Consider the following 21,577-nt stretch of genomic DNA (forward strand, 5'->3'; position numbering starts at 1 on the left):
GATGCTTGCCACCTGGTTCTACAACAATGGAGTCACTTGTCACTGCAATTGCTGACCTTCAACACACCCTGAAAGGAGTTCAGGGTGGAGATCAGGTGTTGCCCTAAAGGTCCAGGAGCAAGCGACGAGAATGAAAACAGAGCACAAAATCTGGTGCAATGGGTCAGGGCATCTGCAGCCTCTATTGGACTGAGGTGCAGAGTCCACTGTGAGTCCAGCTCTTATTTCTAATTGCAGACTACAAAACTTTCTTTGATCTATCTTTCCCAAGACACTACATCGACATAGTCCAGATCTCCTTGTTTATACCCCAGGTCGTTCCCTTCTGGGATAGTCTCAGTAACAATCAGCGAGTGCGTAGGGAGTGTTTATACCTAACGCTGACCCAGTGTTCCAAGGACCATGCTCCCAATCATACTCCCTTCTGGGTCTGGCCTTGGGGTTTGTAACAAGGAGATTATTCTTAAGAAAAACATGAAAGATAATCATTAACACAGTTTCTTATTATATGCTGTTTTTCCAGGTGCTATTTCTGTGGAATTTCTCAAGGTTGTGAAAGTACATTATTAGAAATTCCCACTACAGTCAGGAATGAGGCACTCTGTGCTCTGGGAAAAACTGGTAGGACAGGCCTTCAGATATCCATTTTCAGGAGATTTTATGAACACAATTTCTTATATCTTCTCATATCTAGAAGAGCACTAAAATCATTAAAGGAGACATCTGCTCCTTGTGACTAGCAGCAGCCTTCTGTTAAAATGTGTGCCTGACTGCATGTATCACCCTTCACTAAAATCACCTACATACTGACTTTCCCCCTACCTCTCTGGAGCAGTTCCTTGGAGTTATCTGAGAGGCTGTCTCTGGGGCTATGGTCTTCATTTTTCCCTAGATGAAACTTAATTGCAACTCTCACAGTGGTTTTTTTTTTTTTTCCCAGTTGACAGATCCTTTGCTAATTCCTCCCCCAAAGCAACTAAGACCCACAAGGTATGATCTCCACAGCTATGTCTCTATCACAACACACATCTAGCAGAAGACACTTGAGATCATCTGTTTGCTTATATTTCCTCAGTTACCTCTGAGAGTATAAAATTGAGGGTTCAATGGATATGTCCCAATGTTTTGTTGTTTTTTCCCATAATGCGTCAGGGTGCTACAGTGGATAAATATTGAATATTATTAATATCTTGCATTATTTATGTTACTCTTTCCTTTTTTCATTTACATTATAGTAATTTGTTACTTCCATTTGAGATTGAGAAAACAAATGGCTTGTCTATCTGCTTCCTAGTGTTATTTTTTTCTGTCAACTTACATATCAAACGATAAAAACCTCCCTCCATTGAGAATCTTCCAAAGTTACATTTTCTCTACTGTAGAGGCAAGAGATACATTTCCTAATTAGTCATTTAATTTTATTATTACTTAAAAATTTTTTTGGCCATGACACACAGCATTAGGAATCTTAGTTCCCAGACCAGGAATTAAACCTATGCTCCCTGCAGTGGATGCCTGGAGTCTTAAGCATACTGGACTGCCAGGGAAGTCCTGTTAATGGCTTTATAGAGAGAGCCATTTGACCATCTTTGGAGTGTGATGACAACTTTGGGGGTATGTAACATATAAATAGTCTGATGCAAACTGCTCTTTGAAAGCACAGGCTCTGAAGTCAATTCTAATTTTTTCTGAGTTGAGAAAGCTTTTATTCAGTTATTCAGTGCAACAAAAGCCTAGAATGCTAATAAATGGAAATGTACTATCTGTTATATTACCAAATATTTGGTATTTGCCCCCAGACTGCTTTCCACCATGGAAGCCCTGTTCATTGCTAATCAGCAGCAGGTGTTTGAAGGCTCTTATTTCCTCTAATTCCTAACTACCGATCCTCTCTAGAGAAAACATCTACATCATTATTCACATGGCAGTCTTTTTTGCCAGAAAACCAAATCTCCCCCATTCTACAAATGGTTTTTAATTTCCTTCTGTACTAATTTAAGCAAACTTTAAGTAGCCTGGTGATTCCCATTCATGAAAGTAAGAAAGGTTATAAATATAATTAAGCTGACTTTTCCTATTGTCTGGTCTATTCTTCAGGAAGTTTCTCAGACCAGGATTCCGCTGTTAGTTTATTTTCTTTCAGGCTTAGGGACTGCCTGAGCCATGGGAATAAAAGTTGTTAGGAGAAAGCGTGTGGGTATTTTGGCAGGGGCAGATGGGAAGCAAGTGGTATCTTGACAACCCAATGGTAAACTATTGTATTTTACAACCCTTGAGCTGTGAAGAACATAAATCTTTGAATTAGAGTTAATTAAATAGCAGAAGTATGGGAAGCACAAAAGACTTGGCTTGCTTGTGGTTATAGAAAAAAAAATTTTGGAGATTTGTCAGTCTTAATATGGTCCAACACTAAAATATAGTTGACAAGGGAAATAAACAAAGCAATTGTTTTCCATGGTAGTAGCCTATGGGAAATCTTGCCCTCACACACATTTTGCACAGCTTATTCCACAGAATACTACATCAAATCTGGGTATCACATGTTAAGTGAAACACTGAAAAATTATAAAGGGCTCAGTATGTTGAAGACTGGAAATAATCACTAATAGGAAACAGTGAAAAGTCTGGGATAATTGTGCCTGGAGAACGTAAAGCTAAGAGGAGCTTGGTAATGATTTTCAAGTATTTGGAGGAACTGTTATGAAAAAGAGGGGATCCATTTTGGGCCGAGGCATCTACCGGTGAAGCCAGAATCTAAGCACTGGTTATGATCCCTGTAGCCTGTCACTGGCCAGCTAGAGGCTGTTGTTCAGTCACTAAATTGTGTCTGACTCTTTGCACCCCATGTACTAAAGCTGGCCAGGCTCCTCTGTCCATGGAATTCTCCAGGCAAGAATACTGGAGTGGGCCATTTCTTTCTTGCCAGTTGCCACTTTCTTCTTCAGGGGATCTTCCCAACCCTCCTCCTGCATTGGCAGGCAGATTCTCTTCCACTGAACCAAATGGGAAACCTGAAACACTGCTTATGATCCTCAGCCTGCCACTCACTAGCAAGAGGGCTTGGGACAGTTGACTTAATCTCTCTGTGGCACACAATGTTATCCAAAACTGGCTGCAGTAATGTTTCTGATTCTACCTGCTTTGACTCTACGAACAGGTAGAGTTGCTGATCCTGTCTTGTGAATCCGTATGAATCTTTCGCCTGATAGAGTATGGCAGAAGCAATGCTGAGTAACTCCCAAGGCTGTGTTGTGAAAAGCCATTTACCTTCAGCCTGGTAGTCTTTTGGGGCACAAGACTTTGGAGCCCTGAGTTACCGTGTAAGAAGTCCCAACACTCTCCTGATGCCCATGCAGAGACAGTGGAGTCCACATGGAGGCAGAGATGGGCCAGGTGTTCTAGGTGCTGTCTGATTGCAATTGTGTGAGAGATCCCAGGGGAGAATGGCTGGGACCCATGAGAAATAATGAAAAAATGTTCATCGCAGCACTGTTTATAATAGCCAGGACATGAAAACAACCTAGATGTCCATCAGAAGATGAATGGATAAGAAAGCTGTGGTACATATACACAATGGAGTATTACTCAGCCATTAAAAAGAATACATTTGAATCAGTTCTAATGACATGGATGAAACTGGAGCCGATTATACAGAATGAAGTAAGCCAGAAAGAAAAACACCAATACAGTATACTAACACATATATATGGAATTTAGAAAGATGGTAATGATGACCCTGTATGCGAGACAACAAAAGAGACACAGATGTGTAGAGTGGACTTTTGGACTCTGAGGGAGAGGGAGAGGGTGGGATGATTTGGGAGAATGGCATTGAAACATGTATACTATCATGTAAGAAAAGAATCGCCAGTCTATGTTTGATACAGGATACAGGATGCTTGGGGCTGGTGCACGGGGATGATCCAGAGAGATGATATGGGGTGGGAGGTGGGAGGGGGGTTCATGTTTGGGAACTCATGTACACCCGTGGTGGATTCATGTCAACGTATGGCAAAACCAATACAGTATTGTAAAGTAAAATAAAGTAAAAAAAAAAAAAATGAAGCTACAAAGTATTACAGTGGTTTATTATATAGCATCAGACCACTGGAACATTCTCTGAGCCTCATATTTAGAAAGATCATGATATTGAGCCACAGACAAGTGTTACCGAAGTTAAATGAGATATTCCATATTATGGTTTACATTCACACTCAGTGCCATTGGTATCATTAATACTGCTCCAGAAGATGGAGTATCAGAAGTTACGGGGAACAGATCTTAACTTACCTTTGAAGGGTCATTCCAACGCTTAAAAATTTTTTTATTGAAGTACAGTTGATTGACAATTTAGTGTTAATTTCTTTTGTAAAGCAAAGTGACTCAGTTATACACACACATATATATTCTTTTTCACATTCTTTTCCATTATGGTTTGTCACAGGATGTTGAATATAAGTCCCTGTGCTATACAGTATAACCTTGTCATTTTAACATTTTTAACACATATTTACAATTTCAGAATTGTTCAACAGGACAAGAGCCACTTCAAAAAGTTGTGTGTGCCCCAAGGACTGCAGATATTCAGACTCGATACCTATACATCAGGGATGACCCTCACAGGATACCTGCAGTGGGTATGAGTCAGACTCATAAGCAGATGAAATCTACGGTCCTTGCATTTGACTTGTTTTGCTACAAACAAAGTAAAATCTCCTATTTCTTTAGGCATGCATATTAAATCAGCCTGGCTACTCTATATATTTCTGTAAACCACATTTAGATTTTAAAAATTGTTTTGTAATGAGATAGGACATTTTCAAAACAAAAACAATCTATTAATATTTTGCAAAAATAATGACTTCTGAGATTGCATACAAAGTTCATGCCATACATATTTTAAAGATATCAAAAATAACTTTTAAGTTATAGCAAGATTTGGTAATAGACCTTTGTCCATCTAGCAGTCAATTTTAAGAGTTTATATAACTTAATCCTTACCTTTTAATATAAAAGAAATAGATCAATGCATTATTGGGTACTTGATGGCACTTTACCTTGAAACATGCTCTATAGCATCCTGGAAGAACACCAACTTTACTTCTTTGGGGTTTATAAGGTTATAATCATCAAGGTAGTCCTGTAGAACATTTGCGATTTTTTCCATATCAGGCATGTCATCATAAATCCGGTCAGATCTATCTGCTCCAAACTAGAAGATGATTTATTGGATAAGAACCAAGTTGGATCAGTTCTGATGTATAAACATATATAACATACATAACCTTAGGAGGGGCCATTATTTTTATTTCTATTTCTATTTAATCATTTGCTTATATATGCTAGCAGGGCTGTAAAATGAAGGAAATGGGATTAAAGCAACTTAGATATTCATGGTTAACTGAAAAATTCATTTAATTCAACCTCTTCAAGTGAGACACTGGAATTTCAAATGATCTTTGCAATAAAATTCACACACAAGTTCAGAAATAATTAAAAAAATTTTCTCACTTCTCTCTCATTTAACTTAACTCTGGTTTCATACTTTTGTTCCTAGGCTGTTGACATCAGAAAAGTGAAATGGTTGAAAATTAGGGTTGGCAGACTGTTTTATTAAAAAATCATGCCAGAATGATATGTAGTTTTTGCATACTAGTCATTTGTTTAAATAAATCATTGAGAATGATATTTGGTACAAACTATAGGGCACCGAGTTCCTGTTTGGACCTATTGATAATTTATTGTCTTTGTCATAGCAACTGCCCTGGGGACATTTTCTTTTGAAATCTTTGACTAAAATACACATAGGCAATGGAAGAAGAGTCAAACTGCTCTTTTTGCTTTGCTTCAATTTCCCATTTGATAATACCACCATTAGAAACACATAGGAAATATAATCACCACCTGAAAATAAACTTTAAACTTTTAAAAAGAAACATTAAATATATACAGTTCATAGAATAAATTGTTTATTATTACCATATTTTTGTTGTCTAGGGTTATCAGAGTGGTGAGATATTGCGTAAATACAATATAAAGATGAATCCATTCATTTGTTTAAACACCACCAGTTGAGAGCCACTGCTGCAGCTCTGTGTAGGAAATAGGATTTAAGTTGAACTAAACAGACATGGCCCTTGCTTTCTTAGAGACACTAGTAGTGTTGTGTGTGCCCAAGCAAGAGTCAGCTTGGTAAAACAAGATGGCTGCCTGTCAACATAGGTATGGTAGTTAGTTAGATAGAAGTCTTTTAACCTATAATAAGGTTATTCACCTATAAGAAGTATATTCTAGGTAGGTCTAGAAGGTAAAATTATGTAGATGTTATTAGTGGGGACAGACTTGAGGCACTTCAGTTCAGTTCAGTCGCTCAGTTGTGTCTGACTCTTTGCGACCCCATGAATTGCAGCACACAAGCCCTCCCTGTCTATCACCAACTCCGGGAGTTTACCCAGACTCATGTCCATTGAGTCGGTGATGCCATCCAACCATCTCATCCTCTGTCATCCCCTGCTCCTCCTACCCTCAATCTTTCCCAACATGAGGGTGTTTTCAAATGAGTTAGCTCTTCGCATCAGGGGGCCAAAGTATTGGAGTTTTAGCTTCAACATCAATCCTTCCAATGAACACCAGGACTGAAGCACTTAGTAAAAGGAAAGTTTTTCTACTAATTAGAGCTACCCTGAAATGAAGGAGGCTAACTAATTGGTAAGAGAATTCCAGTTCTGAGTTAACAGACTAAACTTCTTTGCTTCCTTTCAAATGGAATACCTGATAATTCAGTCTCTGATTCACTATTATCAAAATGAATGTAACTAGATCAGAAGTCAGCAATCTTTTTCTCTCAAGAGCCATATAGTAAATATTTTAGGCTTTGCAGGTCATATAGTAACTGTTGCTAGTACTTCAGTCTGTCTGGTCATTAGAAAGCAACCAGATAAATAAGACAGAGTCAAATGGGTCTTGTGCTCCTATAGAACTTCATTTACAAAAATGAGTGGTGAGTGGATTTGGACTATGGACCATAGTTTGCTGACCACCCCCCACCCCTCAGTCTAGGTCTTGAATCTTCACATGTGCAAAGCTCCTGTAGAATATGAACTTGAACTAGAAAACAGTAAATGTTTTATAAACTTCAAATGTAGTCAAGTCACTACAACACACTTACCTTAATGAAATCTCCAAATATGATGGGCCTAGTCAAAAAATATTCCAGGCCTATAGCAATTCCAAAATGTTTGTCTATTAAAAAAATAAAATCAATTTTTAATATAATGATTAGCTTGAATGCAGGGTATTAATGGTAAGATATACACAATAACTACCCCTGCTACTTTACTTAGAAGCCTAATTAATACACATGAAACTGAAAGCCTATGTTAATACCACACCACTTTGGTTTGATTGATAATCTCTTGAATTTAAGATTAAGAATATTTACTATTAATAATCATTTTTATTAAATAACAGATATGAATACATATTAATTAGAAGTATCCTGGCTTCTTACCTGACAAAATGCTGTTTGTTTTCTACTTTCCCTCCTTTACTTAAAATTATATACTGAAATAGGAATATTAATCCTTCCTGAACTTCAATAAAATGATTTTCATAACACTTCACATGTTGTTATATATGTGGGTCATCAAAGAAAAAAACTGTTACTAATGAATGATTACAGTTTATTTTGCTCATTTTAGAAACCAAATTGTGTCTCCTTGGTCATCTAATGGCTAGGATTAGAAAACAAATTGTTTTTCTACTAAAACAATAAAAATAACCCCTGAAAAAACCTAACTAAATAAAGAAGGATAGATTGATATAAAGATTGACATTTACTGGCCATTTCTGTCAAAATAGCATGGAAATAGTGCTTATCTTCATTGTTAATCAAACGATCATGGAAGACTCTTTGACATTCATGGCAGAAGAGTCTGAAGATCTGTATTTCTTCTCTTATTGTTCCTGGGTCACATTGAAGAATACCTGTTTTTTCAGAAAGGGAGAAAAGAAAAACTCTACAATTGTGGAATATCTAGTGATAGTTTAATTAATGAGAAAATCTGTAAGTTCAACTTTATCCCAAACTAAAGGAAATGGATAGTTGGATATATACATATAGTCATTGTGACCTCATTTTTTGAAAGCAAAATTGAGGACACATTATAAGCACAAATGAGCAGGGTAGCAGAAGGGGAATATGGAGCCTAAAGAGAACTATTATTTTTATTTTTAATATCTTCATAGCTTATTTTATTAAAAAAATTTTTTTTGGCCACACCACTGTGGCATGTAGAATCTTAGTTCCTTGACCAGGGATAGGACCCACATTCCCTGCATTGGAAGGCAGAGTCTTAACCATTGGACATTCAGGGAAGTCCCGAGAGAATTGTGTCTTTTAAGATGGGAAGTATTATAGCAAAATTGTATGCTGTTAGGGATGATCTGACATAAGAAGCGGCACTGACAATGCAGAAGAGAAGGGGGGCGCATAAAAGCAAAATCCTAGAGTCAGCAGGAGGGGATGGGTTCAGTACCAGAGGGGCTGTTGGCACATATTAGGGGCAGGGACAGCTGAACCACTGCAGTGGGAGAGAAGGCAAGGGCAGGGTGTCTGGGAGATTTGGAAGAGGAGCCCCTTCTGGTTTGATTTTATTTATTTATTTATTTTTCTTCAGTGAAAAAGAAGACAGGCTACCAGCTGGGAGTGAGAAATGGGATGATGGTTTGAGGAAAGTTGTGAAGCAGTCAGTGAAGGGTGGGGGTGGAGGGTGACTAAAACAGGGATACTGTAATGGAATTTCCAGGCAAATCTCAGACACCCATGTACATACACTTTTACTCAGGGATGTGTGGGTGAATGGAAATGGAAGGAGGGTGCAGGCCAGGGAATGAGAGTTCCATACACTACCTTGCACACATTTAGATAAATCCCTTAAGTTAAACACGTAATGAGACTTGGCTGGTGTTGGCAGAAGATCAACACTCATCCTGTTATAGATTTCAACTGAGGCTTCCACAATGTTGGATGCAGTTTGCTTTACAGCTGGTGTGAAGTCATTCAGGAAGCCGTTTAAGATGGCCTAGAACCAGAAATGTAATATAAGAGGGTTGGAATGCTTTTAACCAAAATTTATCTTTCAAATACTCCAGACCTGATAAAATTCCAGTGCAAGGACCTGTGGGTGTTAAAAGTCTTCTTTTCTGGGGAAATGGGTAAGATAGGCATTTGGGCTTCCCTGATGGTTCAGACAGTAAAGAATTCACCTGCAGTGCAGGAGACCTGAGTTTGATCCCTGGGTTGGGACGATCCACTGGAGAAGGGAATGGCTACCCACTCTAGTATTCTTGCCTGGAGAATTCCAGAGACAGAGGAGTCTGGTGGGCTACAGTTCAGGGTTGCAAAGAGTTGGACACGACTGAGCAATGAACACTTCTCACAAATCAGGCACTTGGGATCAGCATATACGAATTACTGTCTATAAAAGAGATAAACAACAAAGTCCTACTGCAGATAGGACTGCAGTAGGAAGATCCTCTGGAGAAGGAAATGGCAGCCCACTCCAGTATTCTTGCCTGGAAAATCTCATGGATGGAGGAGCTTGGAAGGCTACAGTCCATGAGGTCGCAAAGAGTTGGACACGACTGAGCAACTTCTCTTTCACTTTCACTGACTCGATGGACATGAGTTTGAGCAAACTCTGGGAGATAGTGAAGGACAGGGAAGCCTGGGGTGCTGCAGTTCATGGGTTGCAAATAGTAGGACACGACTTAGCGACTGAACAACAACAACAACAGTTGTATATATACAAATATAGTATTTTACATACAAATATAGTTGTATATATGCAAGTACAGTTATATATATATAAGTATATATTTATAATTACATATATGTTAGTTCATTTATCTATGTTATCTGTCTCTATGGTAGAAGATCTGTGAGGACAAGGGTGGCATCTGTTTTGCTTAACGTGATGTACCAACATCTGGTGTATGGTTGATACTCATCAAGTATTTCTTTAGTGAATGAATGAAGGGTTATTAAACTGATATTCATAAATTAAAACTATCAGGTGGCTATCAAGTTTACTGAGGATCACAGCTTGGTATTCTGTCCAAAGATCTGGCTTATGTGACATGTTTGGCAACTTTTAAAAGTTTTACTGAGAATATTCATACAAGACCAAGACAGAATTTCCATAGTTTAAGGAAAGATGGCTTTGTCATGAGGATATTAGTAATGTTTTATGGAGTTGATCATGGCTTTTAATCACTGCTGTTATATCTTTCTAATTAGAATTTACAGTTAAGTTCAGGGACCTCCCTGGTGGTCCAGTGATTAGGACTCTGGATTTTCAGTGCAGGGTGTGTGGGTTTAATCCCTGGTCAGGGAACTAAGATCCCAGATTCCAAGTAGCCAAAAAAAAAAAAAAAAAAAAAGAATTTACACCTAATTTAGTGACAACATTATCAGTTTAATTTGTTGTGTGCTATTCAATTTACCTTCAGAATATATAGTGATGCATATTTTTGCACAAAAAATTCCAGCAGATAAACAACTAAAATGTGTGTGAACTGTGGTTCTTGATCCACCTACAACTATACATAATCCAAATTGTGACCCATTGTTAATGGGACTATCCCTGCATATATGTGTTGTTTAACTAACTTAAAATAGACTCACAAGAAAGTAGTGATATTATTGCTTTAGAACTAACAGATGATTAAAAACATTATAAATATAAGCATATTATATATCATATATGTATACATATACTATGTAGACTTATAGGTTTCTTTTGTATAGTAAACATAAATCAGTTTATTTGTGTTGCTAGCAACAAATTTGCTTTTACTTGTTGATTTTGCTTTTTTCAATTCTTGTTTATCCCCAAGTTCCTTCTCCTCCACACAAAGGACAGGAAAGGTGGACTGTGAACTCTTGAACTCTGCTTAGATGGGTTGTGATTAAAAAGAAAGCTTGGAATCCAAGTTCTTTCCTTCTACAGATAAAATATCCAGTCCATTTTGGTAATGAGGAAAACACATGTTCCCATGTGAATATAGTCCAACTTAGTGGCCCCCAGAATCTCAGTTTTGCTGCTTTGCATTTCCATTGTGGCCTTGGTTAGTGCGAGTTTTAAATACTAGCCTCTAAGTTACAGCAGGAAGAAGTAATTGCTGCTCATCTTCAGCTGTGACATATTTGCTGCATGATGCTCCTGTAAGTGACACATTTCTGTGGATGTAACATTCCTACAGGCAGAGGCAGGAGGCTGAAGGTTCAGATCAATTTGATTTCCAGGAGCCCAGACTCTATTTTCTTCTTCCCACCCAAGAAAGCATTTTGGAATGAGTTAAGAATGCCATTTTTGTTGTTGTTGGGGTAACTCTGAATTTGGTTGAATTTATTAAAATGCAAAATAATTTGCAAGTTCAGTACTTTATCATCAGGCATAAGTTACTTGGGACGTTCCCTCACTACTGATCACATCACAAGGGTGTGTTAGGACAGCATGGTTGTGAATCACTCATTTCAGACTTTAGAATATATACAGAAAGGTACTCAACAAAAAGAGGGGGTTAAAAAGTCTTCTAATACCTGTATTGGTCCCTGTTACCTGCTTCCTGTCACGTTTTTTACTTGTGGCTTAATTATGGGAGATAAGCTCCCATCTTCTCCTGTTCTAAATAAATAAATAAATGAAGTCGCTCAGTCGTGTCCGACTGTTTGCGACCCCATGGACTGGGGCCCATCAGGTTCCTTTGTCCATGGGATTTTCCAGGCAAGAGTGCTGGAGTGGATTGCCATTTCCTTCTCCAGAGGATCTTCCCGAACCAGGGATCGAACCCGGGTCTCCCGCATTGCAGGCAGATGCTTTACCGTCTGAGCCACCTAAAAGTTTTTCCAAATGTGGCATTTCTCATGTATCCTTTTAGTCTTAGATCCTAAACAGCTTATTGGAATGACTTCAAATTTATTAAAAATAATTTCCCACGGATGTAAGCTATTTCAATATGAAAACTAATTTTTATACACTGTTGTGTATGTGCCAGGTCTGGTCCTTTCTCTCCTCTAAGAAGGCCCCATTGGAAGGAGAGGGAGATGCTGGTAAATGTAGAGCCTGGTTAATGCCAGCATTACTGCCTCTCTGACTCCTGGGCTATGGTCACCAAAGCCAGTTTCTCCTGACCAGTCACCTGCCTTAACTTACCTGGATGCCCACATTACCACTTCCGGCCTCTGTGACCACATTTACCTGTGTGTTTCTGATCCTCTCTGTCAATTTCACCCCGCAGGACTCGGCTCACTAGCTGTCCCCTCTAAACATCTTTGCTATCAATAGTTGGCATGACATACTCACCTTGGTCATGCTGCTTCAAGGTCTTTCATCGTTCTGTTCAGAATAATGCCGTGCACTTAATGAACACTTCTGCCAAGCACTTACAGGGCAGACACAGTTACTTACCCCTTTTAAAGGACAAAGAAGTGGTCTCCTGGGGAAGTTTGTACAGATGGAAGAAATACCGGTGGTTGTTTCTCTTGGGAGGATGGGGGCGGCAGGGGTGATGAATTCTGGATTAGGTATGCTGAGCTTGAACTTGCTGGTTATTGGGGCTGGGCTTTGCTGGGCAAGTGGACACAGACATGGCGGTCAGGGAGGAGATGAGCACCGAGGTGGGAGCTAGGTGGGGATGATATCTCCTGAGAGTCAAGGGCCCAGAATACAGCCTTCCTTAGAGGTATGGGAGGTGTTCTGACTCTCTTTCCTCATTTATAAGACTACCTTTGAGACTATAAACAAAGACTATAAATGCCTATCAACTACTGCCCAGATGCCTCTGTGTTTACATGGTTTCTGATCAGGCAAGAATGGATGGGCTCCCTAGAAACACAACAGGCCGTGCTGATTGTGTGAGCTTTGGAACAGATAAATTTTCTTTACCCCTTGTGCCCAGACTGGAATCCACATTTACCTGAAAAATCTGTTTCAGACTGTGCTCTGAGGGCATTGGGAGGCAGAGCATGCTGAAGTGCCGGATGAAGCGAGGGGTCACAGGGTTGCGGCCGCCACCTGGAGGTGCACATGCTGATACGATTGTTACATCCTGTATGGAGAGAAATCCACTTGGGTCACCCAGCAAAGATGGAGATGAGATCTACCCATCCCAATGGCAGGACTCAACCAACATTTTTGGAGGACCTATCACAGGACATCCTGGTAGCTCAGTGGTAAAGAACCCGCCTGCCAATTCAGGGGACCTAGGTTCGATTTCTGGGTTAGGAAGATCCCATGGAGAAGGAAATGATAACCCACTCCAGTATTCTTGCCTGGGAAATCCTATGGACAGGGGAATCTGGTGGGCCATAGTCCATGGGATTGCAAAAGATTTGGACAAGACTTCGTGACTAAACAACAACAACACCATCATAGGATAATATTGTGTTGCATTTTCCTGCACGTTATCTAACTTAATTCTCACAACCACCTTAGGAGATCACCTTAGGAGTGTTGTTACCTCCACTTTATAGATGAAAAAAAAAAATCAAGGCCCCAGATGGTTAAATAAGTTACTCAAGGTCATTCAGCTAACTCACTGACCTTGTAGAAATACTCCTATGTAAAAATTGAATCTTAAAAAATTGTAAGAATTTGTACCTTAGGTTAAAGTACATTCATTCAACAAATAGTAAGAATAGTCAATTCTTATTTGTGGTAGTTATGTTCTATAAAATCACCAGGAACACTGACTTAATGCATCCTGAACCATTGCTCCTAGGGGAAAAACAGAGCTAGGTTCCTGTGAGCCTCTGGTCACAACATGTTCAGTTGGTCAGTATATGATCTCACAGGGGCCTCTGATCTTGCCTCTTTTTTAGTCTACACCTTCCCTGAAGCCAAGGGGATCCTTCTATAATGCTTCCTCAGAGGTTCCCCATGACTTACACCAGTGGTCCCTAACCTTGTTGGCACCAGGGACCAGTTTTGTGGAAGACAATTTTTCCACCTACAATGTGGGGGGATGGTTTTCGGATGATTCAAGAGCATAACATTTACTGTGAACTTAATTTCTATTATTATTACATGAGCTCCAACTCAGATCATCAGGCATTAGATCCTGGAGGTTGGGGACCCCTGTCTTAGAAGATAAATCTACATTCCTCTTCACGGCACTATGATCCCCTGGTCTGACCTCTGCTTCTCCTGTTGCTTTGGTGCCCACATTCCATACCTTGAAAGTAGTATTCTACACCCCATAAGTAGTGTTCCAAACTATCTGCTTTGAGATGCAAATAGCCCCTTTTCCTTGGTTTGCTCTGCCTTGCTTGCAAAATCCTGTCTGATATCACCTCTTCTGGGAAAGATTCTCTGATCATCAATCCACTGCCCACTCCTGCTTCCCTCTAATCTCTCTCCACATTATATAACCCTGCATTACAACACATGGTCTTTTATAATCTGAAGCTAAGGAGGCCAGGGCTGTCACACTTGTCTATATATCTCATGAATCAAGCAGGGCGAGAACTCAGTATAGATTGAATGAAGTTACACATAGGAACACTAAGGCCATATGTCATGGGCTGACTTATGTGTTTGTCTGTACCTCCTTCCCACCACTCATGTGCTGAAGCCTTAACTCCAGGTGCTGCAGTGGTAAAGAATCTTCCTGCCAATGGAGGAGATGCAAGAAACATGGCTTCCATCCTTGGGTTGGGAAGATCTCTTGAAGAAGGAAATGGTTACCCATTCCAGTATTCTTGCCTGGAGAATCCCATGGACAGAGGAGCCTGGCAGGCAACAGTCCATGGGGTGGCAAAGAGTTGGACATGACTGAGCAACTGAGCACACATATAAGAAACATCAAAGCCATTAGCCATGGGCTCAATGTCTCCACCTCCTTTTGGCCAATCACGTGCTCAAAATTCTTCAAGCCAGGCTTAAACAGTACATGAACCATGAACTTTCAGATGTTCAAGGTGGATTTAGAAAAGGCAAAGTAACTGGAGATCAAATTGCTAACATCTACTGGATCTTTGAAAAAGCAAGAGAGTTCCAGAAAAACATCTACTTCTGCTTTATTGACTACACCAAAGCCTTTGATTGTGTGGAGCACAATAAACTGTGGAAAATTCTGAAAGAGATGGGGATACCAGACCACCTGAGAAATCTGTATGCAGGTCAGGAAGCAACAGTTAGAACTGGACATGGAACAACAGACTAGTTCCAAATAGGAAAAGGATTACGTCAAGGCTGTAGATTGTCACCCTACTTACTTAACTTCTATACAGAGTACATCATGCAAAATGCCAAGCTGGATGAAGCACAAGCTGGAATCAAGATTGCTGGGAGAAATATCAATAACCTCAGATACGCAGATGACACCATCCTTATGGCAGAAAGTGAAGAAGAACTAAAGAGCTTCTTGATGAAAGTAAAAGAGGAGAGTGAAAAAGTTGGCTTAAAACTCAACATTCAGAAGACTAAGATCATGGCATCCAGTCCCATCACTTCATGGGAAATAGATGGGAAAACAATGGAAACAGTGAGAGACTTTATTTTTTTGGTCTCCAAAATCACTGCAGATGGTGACTTCAGCCATGAAATTAAAAGACGCTTGCTCCTTGGAAGAAAAGCTATGAACAACCTAGACAACATATTAGAAAGCAGAGACATTACTTTGCCAACAAAGGTCTGTCTAGTCAAAGCTATGGTTTTTCTAGTAGTCATGTATGGATGTGAGAATTGGACTATAAAGAAAGCTGAGTGCTGAAGAATTGATGCTTTTGAAGTGTGGTGTTGGAGAAGACTCTTGAGAGTCTCTTAGACTGCAAGGAGATCCAACAAGTCCATCCTAAAGAAAATCAGTCCTGGGTGTTCATTGGAAGGACTGATGCTGAAGGTGAAACTCCAATATTTTGGCCACCTGATGCAAAGAACTAACTCATTTGAAAAGACTCTGATGGTGGGAAAGAGTGAAGGTGGGAGGAGCAGGGGATGACAGAGGATGAGATGGTTGGATGGCATCACCGACTCAATGGACATGAGTTTGAGCTAGCTCTGGGAGTTAATGATGGACAGGGAAGCCTGGCGTGCTGCAGTTCATGGGGTTACAAAGAGTCATACAGGACTGAGCGACTGAACTGAATTGAACTGAACCTCCTTTTGGCTGAAGCCTTAATTCCTAGTATCCACAATATGACTATATTTGGAGATGGGTATTTAAAGAAGTAACTTAGTTCAGAGGAAGTCACTAAGATGGGCCTTAATCCAATATGATTGATGTCTCCTTATAAGAAGAGATGATTTGAACAAAGATGGACACAAGGAGAAAATCATAAGAAGACATAGGGAGAACGTGGCCATCTGTAAACCAAGGAGAGAAACCACAGAATAAAGAAACCCTACTGAAATCTTGACCTTGGACTTCCCTCTTCTAGAACTGGGAGAAAATAAATTTCTACAGTTTGAGTTACCCAGACTATGGTACTTAGTTATGGCAACTCTAACTAATGAGTGCACCACATTTCATTGCTGTTTACATGGAGACACACAAAGTCATTTAAAACCTAAAGCAACCTGTATATCTTTCCAAAATAGTTTGTTTCTGTCATAAAATCCACCAAAATCTTGATATTGCCGAAGTAATTCAATGGGAGGCTGAGAGCCATAGCGATCCAGCCTGGGCATGTTTAGGTCGTCAACAAAAATCACAACTCGTTTGTTTCCTGGTGCTCCTAGGGAAAGAAAATGAGTTTAAGAATTATGATTTGTCTTCAGTAAGGTGGCTCAGATGGTAAAGAGTCTGCCTGCAATGCAGGAGACTCAGGTTTGATTCCTGGGTTGGGAAGATCTCCTGGAGAAGGGAATGGCGACCCACTCCAGTATTCTTGCCTGGAGAATTCCATGGACAGAGGAGCCTGGCAGGCTAATGCCCATGGAGTCACAAAGAGTTGGACACAAATGAGTAACTCACTTTTGAAACTTTCAAAACATACGACAAAGCTTAGGTAAGGCTTTGGACTCAATGCACACCATGTAGGTCATAATGAGCTCAAAGTGTGAGGAAGGCCCTAGGGGAATCCTGAGTTGAGGAGGAGAGACCTCCCTCTGGTCCCATCCAGGCTCTGACAGGGAGCTATAGACTCAGCCAGGATACCCACATTATCAGATGGTCCCTCACCAAAATGGCAACTCACTCCAGTACCTTTGCCTGAGAAATCCCATGGACAGAGGAGCCTGGCAGGTTACAGTCCATGGGGTCGCAAAGAGTCAGACATGACTGAGCAACCGAGCATACATAATTGATTTACAGTGTTGAGGGATTCTTTTTGATTGCTTGAACCCTTTGGAAAATATGCTGAAAGTTGCAGGCCTTCTTAGAAAATGCAAGAGCACTTTCCCAGATATGATTTTGTAATTCTAGGTTAAGAATCTCCAGCCTAGGAAATGCAGTGCATCCTAAGCACAGCACTCACTCTCACCATCCAGGTGAGATGAGGATGATGCCAGCACTTTGGGTGACCTTCCTCAACCCCAACCACTCCCAACCATCCTCACCAAGTGCACAGCCTGGGCACGGAGTGAAGAAGGTCATTTCGTTTTCACACTAGGAAGCAGACAAATCTCCAGGTTTCCTTACATAAATGCCATCCCACTATCTTCTATAGGGAAAGCATGGCTGGATTTTCAAAAGCACCTTTATAACATCAAAACAGGGATAGTGAAGGACAAGGAAGCCTAGGAGGCTGCAATCCATGGGGTTGCAAAGAGTCAGACATGACTGAGTAACTGAACAACAACAAACTAAGTCAAAGGGAAATCCACTGGAGCTGTACAATGTCATATTTAACCTGAAGAAAGTCAATATGTACATTCAGGGAAAAAAAAGTGATAAACAGAGAAAAGAGAACAACTTAAGCAGAGGAAGTGACTCCACCCATGCTGGTATCTGGCATCAGTGACAACTGCAAAGAAAATAAGGTAAATCTCATGGGCTCACTTCATTTTCTGGCCTCTGGAAGTCAAGTAGCAGGTCAGGGGTATGGAAGGTTTCTAAGACAATCATTCATAAAAATTTGGGGCCCCCACCAGAAAGACTGGCATCTATTGACCTGCATCTACTTGAGCTGGAAAGGAGGAACAAAAAGGGGTTGATAGAGCAGCTGGCACAGCAAGGCTTTTGAGATGATGGCATGTGGAGGGCAGCTGGGCCTGAGCTTGGCCTAGTGCTCCACTCAGGAGGGCTGTGGGCTGGGCAAGCGGAGCATAGCACAAGAGGCTACAGGATGTGCCTCAGGACGGTGGACGGAGTGGGGCTGAGACTCATTGCCAACAGGGAACTTTTCAATGGAGAGGTCAGGGAATCTTCTTTTGGGGAGGAGGTCAGGGAACCTTCCCATGCAGAGGTCAGGGGAACCTTCCAGTGTGGAGGTCAGGGGAAACTTCCACTGGGGAGGTCAGGGAAACTGCCACTGGGGAGGTCAGGGAAGCTTCCAGTGGGGAGGTTAGGGAAGCCTCCAGTGGGGCGGTCAGGGCTTGGCCTGCACACAGTTCTTTCGAGAATCCTTCAGAGGGCCTGCTCTTGGAGTGTGTCACACCAAGGGCATGGACAGCCGTCTGGCCAGCAGAGAAGCAAAGACAACCCACAGAGGCCCATCTAAACTTCACTTACAGAGAACCTTGTCCTTCCCTTCTCCTCCCATCCCGATACACTAGAGCCTCCCAGAGGCAGGGTGGGAAGAGTAAAAGAGCACCCATGCCCCTCTTCGCCTCTAGCACCTCCAGCCACAAATCTGGCTTACAACAGAGGAGATGAAGAGCTTTTTAAAAAAGTCTTTATTGAATTTCTGACAACACTGCTTCTGTTTTATGTTTTGACTTTTTGGCTGCGAGGCATGTGGGGATCTTAGCTCCCTGATCAGAGATCAAACCTGCACCACCTGCTTATGTCACTGGACCACCAGAGAAGTCCCTGGGAGGAGTTTTAAATCGGCTGGGGATTGATAAACAACAAGGCCCTACTGTAGAGCACAGGAAACTAGATCCAATCTCCTGGGATAAACCATAATGGAAAAGAATATAAAAAAGAATGTACATATGTGTATAACTGAGTCACTTTGCTGTACAGCAGAGATTAACACAACGATACTTAAAAAAAGACAAAAAAAAAAATTAGGTTTGGGATTGAAGATTTCATTGGACCAGACTCAAAATGACGGCAAGTGACCAGAAAGTTATGGTATTGATAGAAACAGTTGAAAAGGAAGGGTGAGGGAGAGCCCACAAAGCCTGGGGGGAAAGTGCTGCCTGAAGAAACCCCATAGCAGTTTCATGCTTATTCCCTACTGGGTTCAGGTAACTCAGTGCACCAGATATAAAGAGGTTTGTTTGCTTTAAATAAAGGGAAATCAATGCAGGTTTGAAAGAAGGGCAAGTAGAGCGAGGGAGCGCCTTGGAGAGGTAGAGAGAGAAGATGTTCTGAGTTGAAGGTGATGACAGACGTAAACGACTTGCTTGCTAACAGTAAGATATCTAGATCTAAAGCCATGAAAGAATGTCATGAACAGAATTACCTTTACAGATAAATTAAGCAAAGGAAATATCCAATTGTAACTTTATTACATGTACTGTTTTTGTGAATTAGCTTAATAAATAATTCATGTGAGGCAAATGACAAGAATAAATCTTACCTAGGATATTTTTTCTTTTTCTTTCCAGTTTTGACTCAATGATCTCTTGTGTTCTTGAAGATGAAGTTTGAGCAGAAAAGTTTAGATAAACAGGGACATAGCCGGCTGACTCTTGAATTCTATTTAGCAGTCCTTTCGCAATAACAGACTTCAAAATTTAAAAAAAGATGTTAATTGATTTACATTCAATATCTTTCAATTATGTATATCAGTAATAATCTGGTACAATGAGTAAAATCAGGATAAGAGGAGGGAGGGAGGTTAAAGCTAGATTGAAATGTCTTTTTCTTCCTGGAGATTCCATTTAATTACAGTTATCAGAACCAAGGAAATATTCTAATCAGCTCTATCTCAGCAAAAATTTTTATTTTAGTTTTATACCAAAATCCATCCTGGTTACTATCCAGGTTAATTTGATAGCAAGAGTCAGAGACTTAGAAACAATTTAGAGGGAAACAGTGGGTCCCTGTTCATATGGACTGCCCCCAAATCAAGAAGACCAAATAATCAGCATTTTCGTCTATATTCTACTTTTCCTAAACACCATCGCTGTGCCGAGTAGAAGTAAATGGGCAGGAGGGGAAAGACTGACCTTCATTAATAGTCCACAGGGACACAAATTGCCTTGACAGGTTCCCACCCTAACTTGTGAACTGGCAACCCCAGAAATTTTCAGGGACACAACATAAAAGCTCCCAAACACAAAAGATTTGGTTCACAGGGTCCTCTGGTTTATATATATTATAGACACCAAGGATTTATTCAGAAAGTGGCAAACTGTTGAGCTGATATAGATTCAGCATAGTTATATTCTTCCTGAAAAAGTGACACAAATTCAGAAGAAATTCCCCTGAGAAATAAGGTGTTATTTATGGGGCTTACAATTCTAGGTTCATTGTGCCCTCATTTTGGACAGAGCTTCTTGTACGATGTGGGGCTTCCCCATGGCTCAGATGATAAAGAATCTGCCTGCAGTGCAGGAGACCCAGGTTTGATCCCTGGGTTGGGAAGATCCCTTGGAGAAGGGAATGGCTAACCACTTCAGTAATTCCTGCCTGGAGCATTCCATGGACAGAGAAGCCTGGCAGGCTACAGTCCACAGGATCATAAAGAGTTGGACATGACTGAGCAACTAACACTTTCTTGTTTGATGTAGGTTTCCTACCTTGCCAACTCCAGTTATTCCAGTAAACAACACTGAATGCTTGACTGCCAGTAGTTTTTCCATTAGGTACCCAAAGCGCACTGTGTCAGCTGTGGGGACAAGCATTTCAAAAAACGGAGTGTCTCGGCTGTATTTGAAGGTGGGTATGATTCGTTCCCAGGGATCCAGCCGTTTGGTGTCAAAATCCATGTGAATGCTCCACAGGTCACCAGAACTGGGAAGCTAGGATACAAAATTAAACACCACTATTGAAAGGGATTGACACGGTCATAGAAATAGTTACGTAGAAGCAAAGGTAGTCATAGAACATGGATGGGTTTGGATTTCTTATTGCCTTGTAGAGAAATAGTTGCTTAAGTATCAGAATCCAATTCTTTAATCATGAAATACTGTACAGTAAAAGCCTGATGTGCTATGTTAAAACTACATTAAAAAATATTTAATTCAACATTAAGACCCAAAATTCAAGGGATTACTCTACACCAAATACTGTGTTTGGTGTGGGGGAAAATGCTGAACAAGACCCATCCTTTGTCTTCAATGACTTTATAATCCACCTCGAGGATACAAACACACTAGTTAACACTCATGGAGAAATAAGGGTTCTAATAGAGTTTAGTACATCCACAGAGGAGGGATGCCTCATTTCTACTCACAGGGGTGTTGTAGCAGTGGCTAGAGATTTAGGTGGGCTTCCCTGGGGGCTCAGACAATAA

The 21,577-nt window shown here is 40.6% G+C and overlaps 1 protein-coding gene across 1 annotated transcript in view; it reads right to left on the bottom strand.

Moving 5' to 3' along the window:
* Positions 1–21,577, bottom strand: part of DNAH6 (dynein axonemal heavy chain 6) — a 284,682-nt gene that overhangs the window by 118,920 nt on the left and 144,185 nt on the right. The window contains exons 37-44 of the mRNA XM_052648894.1: positions 20,862–21,083; positions 19,697–19,844; positions 16,584–16,741; positions 12,982–13,113; positions 8,912–9,083; positions 7,840–7,986; positions 7,169–7,242; positions 5,058–5,212 (exon numbers count right to left, since the gene is read on the bottom strand). Of these exons, the coding sequence (XP_052504854.1) occupies positions 5,058–5,212; positions 7,169–7,242; positions 7,840–7,986; positions 8,912–9,083; positions 12,982–13,113; positions 16,584–16,741; positions 19,697–19,844; positions 20,862–21,083 (1,208 nt within the window). The remainder of the gene's footprint in view (positions 1–5,057; positions 5,213–7,168; positions 7,243–7,839; positions 7,987–8,911; positions 9,084–12,981; positions 13,114–16,583; positions 16,742–19,696; positions 19,845–20,861; positions 21,084–21,577) is intronic.

The sequence above is a fragment of the Budorcas taxicolor genome, chromosome 11 (genome assembly GCF_023091745.1).
Source record: "Budorcas taxicolor isolate Tak-1 chromosome 11, Takin1.1, whole genome shotgun sequence".
In the NCBI taxonomy this organism is placed as follows: domain Eukaryota; kingdom Metazoa; phylum Chordata; class Mammalia; order Artiodactyla; family Bovidae; genus Budorcas; species Budorcas taxicolor.